General features: G+C 42.4%; 1 protein-coding gene across 1 annotated transcript; it reads left to right on the forward strand.

The window, feature by feature from the left end:
- The first annotated feature begins 15294 nt into the window (after window positions 1–15294).
- Window positions 15295–16972, forward strand: TMSB4X (thymosin beta 4 X-linked). Its single transcript, XM_027905401.1, has 3 exons — window positions 15295–15484; window positions 16054–16167; window positions 16511–16972. The coding sequence occupies exons 2-3, from the start codon at window positions 16068–16070 to the stop codon at window positions 16543–16545; spliced, it is 135 nt and encodes a 44-aa protein (XP_027761202.1). The 5' UTR covers window positions 15295–15484; window positions 16054–16067; the 3' UTR covers window positions 16546–16972.
- Window positions 16973–18726: the final 1754 nt, after the last annotated feature.

Below are 18726 nucleotides of genomic sequence, written 5' to 3' on the forward strand. Positions count from 1 at the left end.
CTGGACTGTGGGCCAGGGAAACTGACAGTCTGACAGGCTCCTACATTTTGAGGACTGGTGGCTAGCAGGGTCTGAAGAACTGCCGGAAGAAGATGCTTATGGAAATATCTCAGCACAGTACTGCAACATGTAAAAATGATGGAGCTCCTGTCTGTGTAACTACGGGCCAGTAATGCTGGCTGGAAATTTACTTTTTGATGTATTACAAATCCTGAGCTAAGCAGCAAAAGTAGTTGTCAACAAGAAGCTTGAGAGCAGAGATAATAGATTTTTATGGTGGGGTTATAAAAGGGTTTTGCAGCCTGTTGCCATGACAAACATAACAGACCTGACCAAAAGCATTCTAGTTAGAGCACAGGGTATCCAGCTGGCTTTGGAGCCCTTACAGAGAACATGCACCCAGACTTAACCCTCTGGAGCCTGGTGTTTCTGCCAGAGCATAGATGATGCCCTAAAAATGCAAGTATACTCCTCTTCCTTGATGATGAGTTCCTGGAAAGGACTATGAGCTTATCTCTGATAGATTTTAACACTGGCAAACTCCATCTACATGCAATACCACAGAATTCAAAGGCTGTGGTCTGACCCAAACCGAAGGGTATTCCCATGACTGGTGGATTACATATCCTCCCTTCCAGTTATCCAGAACCTGGATGTGATGAGACAGAAGAGAGAGAGGATATTAGTTGACACTTAGTGACATCATCTAGTTGACATGGTGGTGTAGGATCGTAGGTTGGACTCAATGACGTGCTCAGAGGTCTTTTCCAGGCTGTTGGTTCTGTGATTCTGTGACCTGTCAACACTGGGAATTTCAGATGGCATGGAATTTTCAGAGGGTGGTTTTTCTGCAGCCAAACTGAAAGTCTGATCACAGCCAAAGGCAAGTAACCTCAAGTGGCTCCAGAATGGATCCAGAATCTGCTCAAAGCTTGCAGTTTTGCACCACAGTTACTGATCCTGAGTAGGATGTATGTGATCATGGGCTTGTATGGCTGCTCAGGTGTGTGGGCACACCTCAGTGGAGATGCTTCCCTAGAAGGAACCTTTGTAGCCTCATGGTAGCTCTGCAGCCAGAAAATGGGCAGAAAAGGCTGCATCTAACATGAACCATCTCTACTGGCACTGTAAACTTCTTTAAGGGCTAATATTATAGATAAAGTCAGCAACTGACCTCAGGGTGACTCATGTGGCAAACTTCAAATCCCTGCCAAAAGGGACAGTGGTGACAGAGATTCTCAACTAAAAGATTTTGCATCATGTATCTGCTGATAACCCAAATCTTGGCTATGAATAGATTTACCTGCAACTTTTTAAGTGCACAAGTACAAAGATTTGAACGCAGTCCCTCTGAAACACCAGCCAGAGCTCTTGGTGGAATTGCGGAAAACTGGAAAGAAAAATGTCCAGGGGAGAGCTCCTGGCAGTGTTCATGGAACGCTGCCTTTTCCAGCTGGAGGGCATATTTCTTATGCCAGGATAACGCCCCCTCTAAACACAAGCAATTCCTTTCTCCCCTGCTAACCATGGTCAGGTTTAACAGCCAGACTCTGCAAAACTACTGCTACTATAGAGGAGAAAGGCAGAGAGGGACAAGAAAAAATTTTCTTAGGAGCGTGGGCACACAAGCATGTTGGCCATGTGAGTACATGAATGCAGGAAGCAGATGATGGTCACGATTGCCATCTAATGGCCAGGAATCAGAAAACAGAAACCAGGGAGAGACGATACAACTGCAAGGCAGTGATGAGGAGGGGTGAAGAGGCAAGGGACTCAGGAGTGCAGGCTTGGGGCTGAGCCTTACTGACTACTCTTATTTCTAGCTAGAAATTCAATCTGTGGGATTCACATGAGGAAATGGCAAAAGGTGTTTCATTTGATGCAGAACTTTCTACTGAGCCACACAAATAATCTGAACTGCCAAGCTGTGCTTATCATATAGTTACACACTCTTTAGTGCAGGAAATGTTGCAGAATATCTATGTACTTTTGGCCATCCTTTAGAAAGTAAGAAGTAGAGAAGGAAAGGAAGACCTGTTCCCATTTACAAAGATGCTGCAGACAATGCACCTTCTCAGTTAAAAAGTATTGACTGATCACCAGAGAGAATCTGTGTTTCTTTCCCAAAACCTTTCCAGTGTGCTACAAGATGGGGGAAGAGCTTTTACCTGCAGAGTGCAGTGTTTCCCCAAAAATATGGTAGCACGAATGATCCTAGATATTGTAAAAAAGGTACCCGCTGTGCAAAAGCTCTTTTTTACTAAAGTGAGCTTGTAAAAAGCCTCAATTATATTGTCGGAAAGAAGATGCCCTTAATAATTATGATGGTAATCAGGGAAATTATGCTGTAAGATTCAAATACACACAGCTATAACAATCTAATTACAGTGACACTTTCTGGCAGAATATCTACATTTAACAAAGAGCAGAAGTGTTGCATTTAGCATGTGAATAGACAGTGAGATTAATTGTGTGCTTAAAGTCAAGCAAATTCTTAAGTTATTTCGTAGATCACATCATACTTAATATCCAAATTACTGCCAGGATTACTTCCTTTAGAAAAAGAAATCTATTATTTGTTTAAAAAAAAATTGTAACTATTTTGAAACATGCACTAACTTCCCTAGAGGAGTTTGTTTTCATTGGTTTACCTGGAGCATCATCAGATTGCCAGTGTTGTTTTCCCATATGAGTTATGTTGAGATTAATCCTTTGACTTTAAAAAAAAAAAAAAAATGGAAGGAGGAGAAAGACTAAAACTTTTATTTTGAAAAGAAATATTACCCCATGAATTATGGTGTATGTTCAACAAATATAGCATACAGTTCAATAATGAAGCCAAAAACCTCAGGAGCAATCCTTCAGGCAAATGGAATGAGTAAATGCCGTCAGAGAAATGGGAGAAAAACACATTTGTCCTCAATTACAGCAATGAATTCCACATTCACTTAACCTGTCATGCTGTAATTTAGTAAGAATACTGCTTGGACCAAATCTCTACTTTTGCACCTTGCAAAAGCACGTGTAATCACCCTGCTTAGTTAAGTTAAGACAGAAATAATATCGGCTTCAGTCACCAAAAGATCAACCATTTTATTTCTGGTAATCCTTCATCCATTTCAGAGTGGGACTACATTTCTCCCTGGTGTATTGAGTAATGGGTGCACTTCCCTTAATTTTAATGCGTAAATTGGGCTTGCGTTATAGTCAACAATGAGAAACAGATACTTCCATGGAGGATTTATCCGACATCTTGTAGACACTTACCTTAGTCTTAGGGTCTTTGGCCCTTGGAGGTGCACAGAGGGAGCCTGGAATGACTAACTTTGGATCACTAACTATTTAAACAGCTGGCTTAAAGAAAATAAGTCCCAGCCATATCTTTAAGAGGGCTCCCTGTTTTCCGTCAGGAACTATGGGGCTGAGTATGCATGACAGTCCTGAAAGGGTGAGGGGAGGGCAGGGGATAGAGAAAAAAAGAAAAAAGAAAAAAAAAAAGTTTTTTTGCATTCTGTATTTTCCTTTCAGTTTCTTTCTCAAAACGGATGTGGGGAGCCATTAAATAGCAGCTCAGCCATCCTGGTTCAAAGCTGTGTGACAAGGTCATGCAGAGGTGGTGAATGAATGTACTATCAATTCAGCAGAGTACTGCTGGCTGCTTCGACTCTGAAGGGGTCATACAAGCAGGAAAAATGAAGACACACGAGATTTTTTACATAGAAACAAAAAGAAATAAATGTGTATGTGCTCAGAATTTCATACCTTGGTATTTTTAAGCTTGTCACTATCTTTAAGTATCATTATACTTTCAAATCCAGTCTGGTACTATTGTTAGAAAACTAAGAAGCAAGCAAGAACAGTTGTGCTGGCAACTATATAAACAGTGACAGACATGCCAGAAATTTTTCTGTGGGCAGAAGAAGAATATGGCAGGTATGCAAAGAGAGGCACACATAAGAAAAGCGAAACTGTTTTATTTGGCACTAAAGCACACACATATATGCACGTGAATGTGCACATATATATTCATAAAACTGCATGATATGATGATATTTTATGGTATTATATTGTAGTGAAACTTTTGGTTTTTCATGGCTTGAAGAACATATTTTGTGACCTCTATAGTAAACTCAGGATTCACTTTTTTTTTCGTCACAGAACTACAAGATATAAAGAAACTCTTTCAAGTAGAAGTAGATACACATTGATCCTGCAATAATTATATGAAATGTGAATGAACACAGTAATATTCTTTTTTTTACAAAATGAGGTGCTGACGTTCACAGCACCTCATTTTTAGAAAGTATCAGATCATATTCATACCAGTGTGAGTGGATTGGGTCAAGGTGATGCACTCCATATTCTGCCCTGGGAATCACTTACTGTCTTCACAAGACAAAATTAAAGAAATAAATAGTTTTCCAGTATATTAATATGATTTTTTTTCCTGCAGCAGGAACTACCTGCGTGACACCATGAGGCTGGTGTGCTAATTTTAAATGCAACTTCCGTTAGGATGTGGAGCCTTTCAAGGATCTCACCAGCAGCAGGCTGTCTGCCTGAGAGAGCAATTTCTCCTTAGAGCTGGATAGAAAAACATATATCAATATGTTTAGCCATTTGCCTTCATATTCTACCCAGACATAAGGTTTAAGTAATTTGTAATGGAAAAACTCATTTCCTCATGGTGTCAAACACCACTGCCAAATACACAGGAGAAAGTGTATTGTCCTGTGAGAGGTTGTGAGTAAGCTTTAAAATATGGATTAGGGAATAAAATGTGTAAGCATCTGCCTTAATTAATTATTAGCATCTGTTAAGAAGATCCTTATTTAAACTGTGTAAATCTGATTGTTCCCTTATCCACATGAAAATTATATTATGAAGCCAAAAGGTTTATGCACTGGAGCATTTTGGGCTAGGACAAACACCACAGAAAGCCTTCCCTCAAAAACAGAGGGATGAAATTTGGTCCCACCTTTGGATCTCAGCTATGCAATCTCCCTCCCTCAGTGATCCTTGCCACATGCTGCAGTTTCAATCTCCATCCAAATGGAGTGGAGAAGCCAATCCTTTGAACCAATGCTGAGAGCTGCTTCTGTCCAAAACTCACAGTCATTGCATCAACCCTAAGACTTGTCCTCTGTCTTTGCTGAAGGTCTTGCTGGTGTCAAGGTGATGGTGCAGTAGGACACAAGAACCTTGGTGCAGGCAGCTGCTGTGAGTGGAGTGGGAAGGGACCGGTGGCTGCGGTCATAGCAGTAAAAGGGCTCACAGAGTGAGGGGGATTGGGTACAGCTGTGCCCTGGGCTCAGATGTGCATTCTAATGTATTAGGAAACATCATCTTAATATTTTCCAGAAGCAATACTAACACATCACAGAATGTTTTCTGAGCATATGTTAAAAATCCAGCTAAAGTTCAGCTAGTGAGTCCATACAAATAATCAATTAAATTAAATGTGTGCAGTGCAGTCTACACACAATAGTACTTACCCAGCAGTTGACTGTAATGAGATTATGTGGATTCCTAGCAGATCTGCTTCTTCGAAGCTTAGGAGCTGACTTACTGACTTAGAATATTACAAATTAAATTGAAAACAAGTGAGTGCTCTTCCCTCTGTCTGCAAGTTCTTAATTTTTGAGTCTCATTCTCACCAAGAACAGGAAACTGAGAAGCCTCAGCATTTCCCCTTGACTGACTCCCTTCATACTTATTGCTCATTCTCTCTCCCCTTAGGAAGGTAAAACACCATAAACTTTGCCTTTGTTGATTTTAATTTTAAAAAACCAGACAAAACTAGTCTTCAAAATCTATGTTTCATCTTCAAAATAAATTATCCTTTTTTCCAAGTATACAGCACCTATCAGCAAAGTCAGCAAATCTAAAGCAAGTTTTTTGTGCTGTGCATAACCACAGAGTTGGAAGCCCATATACTTAGATGGTTAGAAGATGCTGAAGCAATTGTGCCCATTAGTGCGGGCTAAAGAAAATGTTTGACCAAACACCAAGAAAATCTTTTGTTTCTTGTTGAAGTATTCTATCCATTGAGACAGCCAACACAGTACCATCCTGATGCAATTAATAGAATTGCATTCCTATTTTTCTGATAACCTCATGTTAATGGGAGAGGATAGTTACAGATCCTCGTATCAGTGAATTTTAGGAAAGAAGCTTACTACCTATTAGCAGTATTCCCTTAATGCTCAGAGCCTTCCTCGCAGCAACGTTGGATTTGCAAACACAGAACAAAGTGATGGGTTTACACCCACTGCAGGAATTGGAGCAGTTGTTTTGCTCACCAGTAAGTGATAAATCAAATTCTTGCTAGGACTCTGCCCAAGCATCAGTAGGAGAGAGTCTCTTTAGACCACTGTAAATCATTACTCACTCAACAATGAAATCACACCACATTTACAAACTCCTTGTCTCTAGCTACCTTGAAGTATTTTAAGCAAATCTGAGATTTTTCAACTTTGTAGCATAGATGGTGATAGTAGTAAGTGACATATGAACTTTAAATTTGTGCATGAACCCACTGTGTGGTCTATGTTCCAATTCAGCATCATCTTTTAATGGGTGAAAATGTGTGGCTGGGTGGATGCACCTGGGATGCAGATGGGAGAGTTGAGTAAACTGGGTGCTGTGCCTCAGTCATGCAAATGGCAGCACATACTGCTACCCTTGGTGCTCAGGAGGGATGGGGTGCTACAAGGTGATGAATCTTTCCAGGGGGTCCATTTTGGCTGAGAAGCCTAAATTTGTTCTCTTACATAATTTTTCCCATGTCAGTAATACGTCCAAATAGGAATGATTCTCCACTGCTCTGCTGCTTTGCTTTCTTTTTAGTGCTGTGTGAACCATATATGGTACATTGCTGCACTGGTTGAGTATTTTCCAGATATATATATATATATATATATTGCATATATATATGTATATATGTATATACATTGCATATATATATATACACACACACTATAATGCATTTTTATGTTGTATATCATATGTATTACATACTCTATATTCTCTGTGTTCTATTTATGGTATATACTATATGCATATACAATACGTATTATGTATTGTATATTGTATTATACATATTATATATTGTACATATATATACACTGTAGGTACCTATGCATATATACATATAAGGATTATCCTCATCACAATCTCTGGCCACATTTTCACAGAAATGGTGGAAACAATCACATTTTTGAGGAGTCAGACTACTGGTGTCAGTCATGGTCTGATCAAACATTAAGGAATTCTGAAGCGAATTAATTTCTAGATCTCTGATCAACTTAGTCAAGAGCAAGGAACTGGGTGCTCAAAGTAGCTCATGTGCCTATTTCAGGACACATATGGATCTTCTCTGCTGAAGCTGCTCTTAGTACCTAAAACTTGTGTTTCCTCAAATGCTGACACCTGATCTATGCAAAATCATGGCAATGACCAATAAAACTAGAACTCTACAATTTATACATATGCAATCGCATTTCCTCCAAAAGAACCAGTGTGGCAGGACTAACACTAGCAGATGCAGTGTGAAATTTGAGGAAAAAATTACCCCTTACGGAATTTGGGAGTGTGTCCAAATGAATAAGTTAACCTCTACGCTCCACATGTATTGCAGACAGACATGAGACATTTCATCTAGTACATGTCTCCCTTCAACTGTACTGTGCAGGCGTGGTTTGATTTTAGACCTGGATTCTTGGAATATTTGGCCATTATTACAAGTTTTGCAGATGTGTAGCACTAAAAGTGTGTGTCGATACAAACCGCAGCCCGCTGGTGGCAGCAGTTCGTTACGAGTGGACAAAACTGCTTGAACAGCATGGGGGCTGCACACATACACGTAATTTATGGGAGAGACAACCAACTCTCACACAGTTCAATCTATGGTGTTGCTTCTTTTTCTTATCCAATAATTTGGATTTCATCAAGACCACAGCTGTGAAAAAAAACCTTATATTAAAAGTGAGGGACACTAATCATCCAAAGGTAATGAGTTTATGCACATAAGTTGAGATGTGCTCCCTTTGGGAAGTTTGGTGCCATCCTCAGTTTCACATCCATTCTGTATAAGGAACAGTAACAGCAATAAATGGAAGCTAGATTCAATCCCATCCTTATTAATATCCATGGGCAGAAGAAAATGGAACCTACCTGTTTTTACTCTTTCTCCTCCTGCGTGGTATCTTGCATTCAGGTGCAAAGTATCTGTACACCTCTCTGCATAAACGAGTTCTGCCTGCCTGCCTGCAATGACATATTCTGGCAATAATCCACTATGTCAATGTGCATTAGTGTTACTGTTGTTGTTTTTCCTGTGCATGTGTGCGGTAACTTCCTACCAATCTTAAAACATGCCAGGAAATGCTTTTGTTTCTGTTAGACATAAACAAACTTGTACCTAATGATAATGAGCAAGAGAGATGACACTTCAAATGCCACTGACCCTGCTACCACCAGAAGCTGTGAGTAACACTGGGGGTTCCTCTTCCTGCAAAGGAAAATGGACACTGTTCCATCTGCTCCTGCCACTACTTTTTACTGCCAGCAACCATACCTCTTAACCTGATATTTTAAACACAAAAATTACAAGCTACATGAATTTTTAGTCTCTAGCACTGGTCCATACCCATCTGTGTGGAAGAACTTAAGCATAATGTGGTACATTCCTGAGCCCCCTGCCCGCCTGCTTTAATTGCCCCAAAAGCAATACTAGTCAACATGAAATTTATTGAAAAAGTAATAAAGTGAAAAAGCCTGAGAAAATCCTAAATGCTTACTAAGCACAGGGTCCTTTCCAACCCACATGTCCTCTGTGTGTGACTTTGCTTCAACAGATGTCCCTGCCAGTCCACACCTCTGTTTACACTCAGACACTGTAATTCCCCTCTGCCTTGAAAAAAAAAAAAAAATGTGAGGGAGTTTCAGGAGCCGTGTTGGTGCCAGGGACACCTTTTCTGTCACACACATTTGTGAGGTGATGAAGCCTTCAAGCTATGAAAGCTGTGCCTTTCATCCTCAAGGAGGTAACTGCCCCAACACACACACACATTCCTAGTCCACTGCCATCTGTGGAGTGCACCAGAGACAAGTAAAATCCATGGTTGTGACACTATGAAGAAAGCATCACATCAATAAGTTTAAATGACTAGATGTGCTTTACCTCAACAGCTTCATCCTTCACTCCTTACCCTGGTGAAAGACTGAATGTCAAAGACATAAGTCAGGTTTTGAGCAGATCTCCTAGCAATTTCTACATCTTGTTGGGTGGCAGACTTAGTGTCTTCTCTTTTCTTCTTTATTTTATTTTATTTTATTTTATTTTATTTTATTTTATTTTATTTTATTTTGTTTTTTTGTTTTTTTTTTTTTTGTTTTTTTATTTTTTATTTTATTTTCCCCTGAAATTAAATTAAGTAGTGAGTAGTGTTGAAAAATAAATAGATAATTTAGATAGATAAACCCAAATGCAAACTTTCAAAACCCTCACCTGCCTACAATCTTACAAGAGACAAATGATTGTTGCACTTGTATGGGTTTGGAAAGCCAAAATCACAAAAAGCTTGATAGCTGAGTATGTTTAAGATGGTTCTAAAACAAATACCTCAGATGTGGCTAGCAGCATTCAGCACAAGCAGTATGTCAACACCCAGTCAGCACCCAAGAAAGTCAACACAAAGCAATAAAGCTGGGTTGAGTTCCAAGTTGCCACTGGTTTAAAGCTGGCTCAGAGACAGCGATATACAGAGCACATAGCACAGGTGTGGTATCAAGGGTAGTGCTGTTTCCCAAGCTAAATAAATTAGTCCTGCTGTATGCTCCTGCACAGTGACTTATGCTACTCTTCTGTGTCATGCCAACTTGTCATGAGAATGTTGGCTGTGGAGGGAGGGAGCCACAATGTTGGAATTACATAATTCACCTAATTAATTATATTGGGTACATTTTATTGATCTGAAACTCATCCCTGAGTACAGTATGCAACGTGGGAGATGTTCTCTAACAGGTATTTCCCTATCTCTGTGCTCTTTCTTAAAAGCAAGTGGATTGGCAATCCTCAAAGGGACTGACAAAGCCCATACAATAGCCTAGGCAGTTTGACACTGTTAGTTAGTCATTGTTTCATTCTGAGTGTTTACTTCGGTCATCCCTCTTTCAATGGAATTCTGATAAGAATAGCTGCCTTGTCTTTTGTCAATATCGAGTCTTTGTATCTTGAATAGGCACCACATTATTTTGAACACGTATCTAGCTTTACCTTTGCATTGAAAGAAACTCATATTCAATGATGACATAAAAATCCAGTCTTTCTCTTTGCCTGAGATTTCTGTTTATCTCCACTGATACCCATGCATATGCCATAAAATTAGCACTTTTCCTTAGGAAAAGACTAGTATTGCAGGAACAAGGGGTTGCTGAGTTGCACAAGGAGAAATGATTCATCATGCTTTTGTGGTGCATTATGCTGATGTTGTCACTTACATGCTTTCAAAATTATTATATTTGCTCATATAATTGAGAGGGAAGAAAAGGTGCTGCTAAATTCAAAAAGTCATGGCAAGAAACCGTGAAAATTTGGCACAGAGGTGCTTTTTTCAGGAAGGGGATAGGCTAGGGTATTGTTTTCGGTTCTCTCAGGTACTTTGCAAATCAATCACTGATCCTAGAGATAGCTTTCAAACATAGTGTTTACATACAGAATCATAGAATAATATAGGTCAGAAAAGACCTTTAAGGTCATGAAGTCCAACCATTAACCCAGCATTGCCAAGTCCACGGCTAACCATATCCCCACTTGCCCTGTGTGAAAGACATAAGACAAATAACTAAAAGCTTGGTGGTTCCCTGAAAACTTAGAGAAATCCTTCTGAAAGTTGGAAACACTTCTCTTGCTTCTTCTCCATTTATTAAAAATTTCAGAACATGATGACAATAAGCTCTTAACATCAATCAAAGCTAGAAACCACAGCTGAAGACGGCCTCCTCATCTTGTTTGCTTTGTTACTGTCGGTATGCAGGCAGCCTTCTACTTGGAGTATCTAATAGCCTTGCTTCCAAACTGTTGCATTGCCACAGCTTTCTGTGTGTGATAAATAAAGGCTCAATGCTCTTCATTTATTGTTTTCGGGTATAGGCAAGGCAGGGAAAGCAGTGTCAGGCAGATTGGTGTGGGAGAGGAGCATCTGCTGCTGGAGGGTATTTAGCTTCCTGTGAAGCAATCTGAGCTTCCCAGCCTGGCTTCTCTTCTCTCACAAGCACTGCTTTCTGAAAGTCACGACCTGTTGCAAAGTTCCTTTGTCAAGCACGGTAAAAACCGGAAATGCTGCTTCTTGTAACGCCAATTAATGGCAGAATCTGTCCAGCTAGGACAAGCATTTTGCAATCTGTCTTCTGAAGTTCAGTGGCTGGGGGATGGGATGGGAAGGTCCTCCTTTTAAAAACGTTGCTCCATGAATCAATTACCTTTTTTTTTTTTTTTTTTTAATTGTCAGTGGAATGTGACACACCACAAATATTGTGCTCTGGTGTTTGAACAACTGAACACCCAAACCCTGAAGTCCCTGTCAACACCCTGCTGCTGTTGGTAAGGAGGCTGTGCAGCAAGCAACTGCCCAAAGGGATTGTCTTTTCACTTACACTCTTGGGCTCACTGCCAGCTCCTGTTTCCTCTAGCAGTATATGGAGCGAGAGAAAGCATCCTCTCTCAGAGACTCAAGCATGTGAAAAGAAGATTTCACATGTGAAACTGAGACCTGGAAAACAATCACTTGGCTTCTCTTCCTTTAATTTATTTTCCATATGATCGAGAAATTCGCATATAGAATTTATTTTTAGGTTACTAGTCATTTTATGTGCCTGGGATCCCATTATTAATAATAAGTTGAGATGGGAATTAATCTTGGGTGCTTTATCACATGACATTTCATGTTCCCGTAATTACTTTTCTTTAATAAATGCATAAAGTCTGTGACAAAATTAGCTTAAGGTTAGAAGATTTGTGCTCCTGATCATGTTTCAGAACATTCTTCAAATAGAGTTCAAGGAAAAGCCCACTGAAGTCAATTTGAGATACAGACACTTCTGGTATCTGCTATTATCTAATTAAGTCCCTGTTACATGGCCTTGAGCAAGTCTTTTATCACCACAGTTAAGCAAACACGATCAGTACATACTTACCTGAAAAAGGAATGTTCATGTTTTTTTAGAAGGCTTCAAACTTGAACATACAAATGAGATGCAAGAACTATGGTTTCCCACTTGCTACCTTTCCTACAATGTGAATTTCCTAGAAGGCAAGAAAGAACTTGCTGCCTTGCCCTAATTCAAACCCTCAAAGGTGTTGGTTGAAAACTATGCTATCGAGGGTCCAATTTCCTTCTTGCAAATGGAATCAGCAATGTCCTGAAAAGTGCTCTCCTTTAACATGCAAACGACTTAGAGAGTGCATGTCTAGCAGGGTGCTAAAACGCCAAATATTTGTTGACTTTTTCTTTTTTAAAACCATCACAATAAAACAACACTAAAAAAATAAACAATAGGCTCATTAAGTATGCCTAAGCGACCTATGCTTTTACAACATGTGGCCTGGGACATTTACTGAGGATGTCAGCTCTGCCACATCCAAGTGCGTTTTTGAGTTTGTTATCCTCAGAAATTACTGGGACAGTCTTGTATGAACATGTACCTTCCTTGCATTCTCCAAATAGCACCAAACAGAAGCAAACATAAAAGGACGTGGAGATATGCAATTTCTATGGCCATACCACTAATGCAAACTGCTATAAAGAGGATTTTTTAACAGAAATTAGCGTACGTTCTGCCACTGAAACGCAATAACCTTCATTTTGCTTCAGCAGAATGATATTGCCTTCACATACATAGTAAACAGCAGACAAAACAGCAACAGTGTAAATCTTTCATTTGTCACTGTCTCTCAGAACTATAATTGAATCTAAGCTCAGCAGAGGATCCTAGTTTGCAGATAGCAGGAAAACTCCATCTAAGCCTGTGGCTTACACTGATTTAGGGGATCCATGGCTCTGTCCCAAAATGAGCAAAAGCAAAAGAAGGCAGTGTTGCTACTGGACAAGCAGTTTCTGAAAAAAACCAGACCCCAGTCATGCAAATATTTGCTGTTCTTTAATTTCAGGAGCACATTTCCTGCACTGAGATCAGAGAAATACTGATTTGCTCAAATACATTGGTGAGCAACTAGAGCAGCCACAGAGAACAATTCTAAAGAATATTTTTATTAAATTTACTCTCACTTAAAATGCAGAAAAATCTTTGGCAAAACTGGAAAGTCTGAGACTGCAACGCCACTGGGGATGTTTATGAACCGATCATCAGGGAAATTTCACAATTCCTTGTCATGGGGTTCAATGCTCAAAAAGCGACAAAGCAGTAGAAGGCCATAAACTCATTTTACAGAACTTGCTCAAAAGCTTGCAGAGTTAGCTGGTATATAACACAGAGGATACCTTGGGAACACTTTTAATGCCATTACTATGAAAATCTGTAAATATCCCCAAAATATATGATATATTCCTTGTAATTTCTTTCCTAAGTGTTTCCTTTGGCCTTCCATCTTGCGCAGTTCCTGGCTCACACCACATTCTGTTTTGGAGAAGCTCATGGACTACAGGAGGAAAGCAGACTTCGTATACCACACCTCCAAATGCAGAGAGCTTGGCTTTAGGAAGACTGTGGGCTGATTTGAACTCCTAGTTCACTACAGAAGGTATTATTTGGATTACCATGGGGACAAGATTTTACCTCCTTGAAAACACAGCTCTGGAAATACTATGAAAAATAGCCAGAAAAGAAGGAGGGGGCAGCCACGAAACAGAGAAAGCAGCATCCCCAGGGAATTTATTGAAATATATTTATAGTTTTCCTTGCATGTATTAATACTGTTTGTGACTCAGGGCTTTTAATTAACCAGCAATCTCCCTCACATCGGACACCCTGCTGGAGGGAAGGGAGCAGGAAGTGATATGTTCCATGGTTTCCATTCAGATGTCCCAGAAGTGGCAGAAATTAAGTGAATTCCCAAACGCTTAGTCCTTTGCCCCCATACGCCTGCCTCTGTGCCCTCTCACACCCCGAAAGCAAGCGCGCCTCCGCTCCCCTTGAAGATCTGTTGCCAGACAAAGGCACAGAGATTTCCCTGACTCTTGTCACTCAGCCACACGCACACGCACACATACACCCCCCGGCGTCTCTCGACTCTCTCACGTGAATAATTCAGTTCATTCCCTGATGCGGCAATTGCAGAAACAGGAATCACGCTTCCTATACACTCCTTTCTTCTGCCCCCTCCCCTATAGCAGCTGCCCACCTAGCCAGATGATGCTGGGGTTGGGACCGATTGCTGCTCGGGGCTGCCAGTTTGAATCTCCTAGTCCGAGGGGGCCGCTGAGCAGATTTGGAGTCCCGCAGAGGGAGCTGGCAGCAGCCCTGGCCTAACCACGGGCCCCCACGGCCCCATCCTCGGCCCCCAGCCCTGTCCTGGCCCTCCTTCCCGAGGCAAAGGCGGGCAGGGCCGAGCGGGCGGTGCTTGGCCGGGGCCGGGCTGGGAGGCAGGGCCCGGCAGCATCTGGCCGGAGCCATTGTCTGCTGGCCCGACACCAAAGCCTGGCTGGGGGAGTTTGTGGGGTGGTTCTCTTTTCCCCCTGCAACCGGGTTGCAGGGCCAGCAGCACTGGGATTTTCCTCTCCTTGCATCAGGAATGCAAAGGCAGCGGGGGAATGGGGACGGGGGCGTGGGGCGCACTAACGGTAGATGCCGGAGCTGAAGGGAACCAGGTTTCGGCTTTTCCTTCTAAATGACGAAATTTCAGTAAGGTTATCAGCGAGATGATATTGCTCAACCAGGAGAGCGAGACGCAGGGAGCTGGCGCACAACCACCGCACGGCTCCAGCCAAGCACAGCCTTCCACCACTGCGGGAGGCGGCTGGCGGCTGTCCCTGCCCCCTCCTCAGCCCCGGTCCCCCTGCCTCTGTCCCGGTCTCGGCCCCGAACGCCTACCAAGGCCAGGGCGGGGGTCGGGGAGCCAGGGGCAGCGGCCGCCCACCCACAACCCGGCCCTCCCTGGGGGTGCCTCCCCGTCGGCCGGGGCCGGGGCAGGGACCGTGGAGACCGGGGCGATGTTGGGCTGTAAGCCGAGCTGTAAGCTGTGGGTATGCGTCTGTATGTGTGTGTGTGTAGCTTTGTGTGCGTGTACGCGTGTGCGCGGGGAGGAGGAGGGCTGGGCGCTGAAGGGAGGGCAAGGAAGCAAGGGGAAAAAAAAGAGAGAGAGAGAGAAAGGCGGAAAGCGGCAAAATGGGTAGCGGGTGACATCACCGTCATTTGCATAGGCGCGGGGATAAAACCGCCCCGCCAGCGAGCCGTCTTTATACTGGCGTGCGGATCGGCGGCAGCAGCGAGCGGCGGGGCTGAGCATCACCGCGCGGCGACACCGGTGGGTCCCGCCGCACCCCCTCCAACCACCCCCCCTCCCCCGGGTCTCAGCGCGGGCTCCTGCCCGGCATCCCCGCCGCGAGGGCACGGCGGGCAGGGCAGGGCAGGGCAGGGCGTGGGGACTGTTGTCCGGGGGGCTGGGAGGGAGGGGTCCATTGTCCGCGTGGGGGTATTGTCTGAAGGCGCGCAGGGCGGTGGCATGCGAGGCGCAAGCCGGCTTTGTTGCCGTCCCAGGGCTTTATTTTTTAATTATTTTTCCCTGAACGAGTTAAAAACGCGGTCAGCGCTGGGCACGTCCCCTCTATTGTACTCCGCAGAGCGCAGATTCTGGGAGCTGCTCCCGGCGGCGGCTGGCCGCGGGCTGCACCGCCTTGGATGCTGGATTAAACGGACACTTTAAAATTACTATTTTTTAATACGTCGAACGGTGAAGCGTTTTATTTTCGGCGTGCTTGAGCGTGCGGGTCCCGCGGGTCCCCGCGTTGGGCGCGGCGGGCGCGGCCCCGCAGGGGCGCCTTGGGAGCGGGGAGCCCTTGCTGGGGGTAACGGGTTGTTCCCCTCCACACGCAGAGTCACCTGCCAACATGTCCGACAAACCAGACATGGCTGAGATCGAGAAATTTGACAAGTCCAAATTGAAGAAGACAGAGACGCAAGAGAAAAACCCGCTGCCTTCAAAAGAAAGTGAGTGCGGGAAGGCAGGGAGGGAGACAGGGAAGGAGGGAGACGGGCAGGGAGGGATGGAGGGAGGGAGGCGGGAGGAGACAAAGAGGGGCGGCAGGCGGGGAGCTGGGGGTGCGGCGGGTGCGGGGTGGAGGGAGGATACACGGCTGTGTCAATGCCAGACAGCGAAAACCTGCACCCACCGCCTAGCAGCACTTAATTTACAATTATTTACATCCTGTTTTGATCTGTAGCTAAGAATATACCTATATTATAGCAATTTAGAGCAATTGTCATGTGAATGCATTTGATGTTCCCGATCTTCATTTTTTTCCTCTTCTTTTCTGTTTTTTCTCCTTTTTAGCAATTGAACAGGAGAAGCAAGCGGGTGAATCGTAATGAAATCTGCCCTTCCAAATTATGCACTGTACATTCCACAAGCATTGCCTTCTTATTTTACTTCTTTTAGCTGTTTAACTTTGTAAGATGCAAAGAGGTTGGATAAAGTTTAAAATGACTGTACTGCCCCTTTCACATCAAAAGAATAGAGAGAACTACTGACACTGAATGAAGGCGCTGCCTTTCCCTCTGCCTGTCTGGCTTTGGTCCTGGTGGCATGAAAGAGCTTGCATGTTGATGAAAGAAGAACTTGGGAGGGACTACAGTAAACTAGAGTAACACACGAATAAATGCAAAGCTGTACCAAGGTCCTGCGAGCTGTAAAATGCAGTTAATCGAGTGCCATTTTTTTTTTTTTTGTTCAAATGATTTTAATTATTGGAATGCACAATTTTTTTAATATGCAAATAAAATGTTTTAAAACCTGGATGGTATTTATGTCCTCTCTTTGGAGAACTGTATCAATGGATATGAAGCATAAAAGCCGGTACTGAGACATGGGATACTATAAAACGTTTGGAGATGCCTCAAACCTCAGTCATCGTTCTCATTTTTTTCAATATTTGTGCTCACCAATAGATAAATTTGTGGTCTGTGAAGCTAGCTTTTAGACAGATTTCAGTAAAAATTGTATATCTTATAATTTTTTACCATGTGAGTATATCACTTTAAATATTTCTTTAATGTAGAGATTGATAAAAAAAAAATCCGGCTATGTTTATTGCTTTGCCCCACCCATAGCATAGCTCTTTTATTGAGAGCCATTCTTTACTGTTGCAGAAATTCAGCCTCGGTTGTATAAAACCATAATTAGTTTAATAATTAAGGCTTGTTATTTTGATACAGTATTTAAAGGAAGATGTAACTTGAATTTTTAGTCTAAGGTTAAAAATAAGCTTTTTAGTTTCTCAAAGCTATTTTAGTGGGTCATGTCCCATGCAAATAAAAATAGTTTTGCTACAATGTTACTAATGTTTTGAACAACATTTTTTAATCTTTTAACATCTACTTAATCCTAAGAACTACTATCAGTAAAAAGCTACAGTTTCTTTAATAATTCAAAACTTACCATTTGGGAACAAAAACATCGTGGTAACTTAATAAAGATAATAAATCTGATATGCACATTATCACACTCCACATTGCTGATTTATGGCAATTCTTTCAGGCCTGGGACAGTTTTTGCTTATTTTTCCGCAAATGACAGTGCTTAAAACCTGTTATCCAGGGAGATCAGTAGGAGTTGACTTTAGTAGTCATGAATTTCATCAGAGTGAAGTGACTAATGAACATTCGGGGAAAAAAAATGCTGTCAGATAACCTGTAGGAGGGTGGTAAGCATGCTTCTGCAGTGCCTTAGTTTTATCTTAAGGACTTCAGGCTGCATTAATTTCAGCCAGTTCCTATAAAGCAAAATTAGTCCCTCTGGGGAAGTTTGGGTTTTGCTGAGGCTGCTGACTTGGCAGGGTCATTTAGATTTGGGGTTTCGTCCTGCTCCCTAACAGCATCTGACTGCAGCAACAAACTCCTTGGTTTTACACCATTGAGGACAGTGGAGTTCCTCTCCTTGGAGGTTTGGTGATGTCCGTGCTTCTGGAGAAGGTGGAAGATGGATGGGTGGGGTGCCACGCGCTTGCAGGCACAGTCTACAGCCCCCCATCAGTGGAAAACTTGCCTAATTGTGTCTTTGATGAGAATCTTGGTTCACACATGAGATTTTTTGATGCAGTTCGTGGGAAGATTTGGGAAGTCCTGGTGGCATAAGCATCCCCACAGTAATTTAAGCTGATGAGTTCAGGAATGAAATGAACCATTTCCTTTTCTTAAGGTTTCATTTTATTCCCCATGTATAATGGGAAAGACACAGGAAGCTTACAGCTGAGCTTCTGAAAATTCAATTAATCAACTCCCAGCCACTGATCTTAATCAGCTAACATGGGATGTGACATGACTAGGTTCAGAAGCATACAGTCTGAACTGCACGTGCGCAAATGACTAGAAGCGAGCACTTGCCTAATGTGAGTTCATCTATGGGAAAAATACCAATATATTTCTGAGAGAGGCAAAGCTCTACATAAGTCAATGCAAGTGCATACTGTAATACAGCATAGTTCAGCAAAACTAAAATAATGAGATATGATGCCTCTGACTTAAGAACTGCAAGTCCAAACTGATCAGTGC

This window comes from Empidonax traillii, unplaced genomic scaffold (genome assembly GCF_003031625.1).
Source record: "Empidonax traillii isolate 1590-97213 ecotype Southwest subspecies unplaced genomic scaffold, ASM303162v1 scaffold1151:size328817, whole genome shotgun sequence".
NCBI classification, from domain to species: Eukaryota; Metazoa; Chordata; class Aves; order Passeriformes; family Tyrannidae; genus Empidonax; species Empidonax traillii.

Coding starts and splice junctions, on each gene's coding strand:
- TMSB4X (XM_027905401.1), top strand. CDS start 16,068: ATGTCCGACAAACCAGACATGGCTGAGATCGAGAAATTTGACAAGTCC. Junction 16,168..16,510: donor CCCGCTGCCTTCAAAAGAAA/GTGAGTGCGGGA, acceptor TCTCCTTTTTAG/CAATTGAACAGGAGAAGCAA.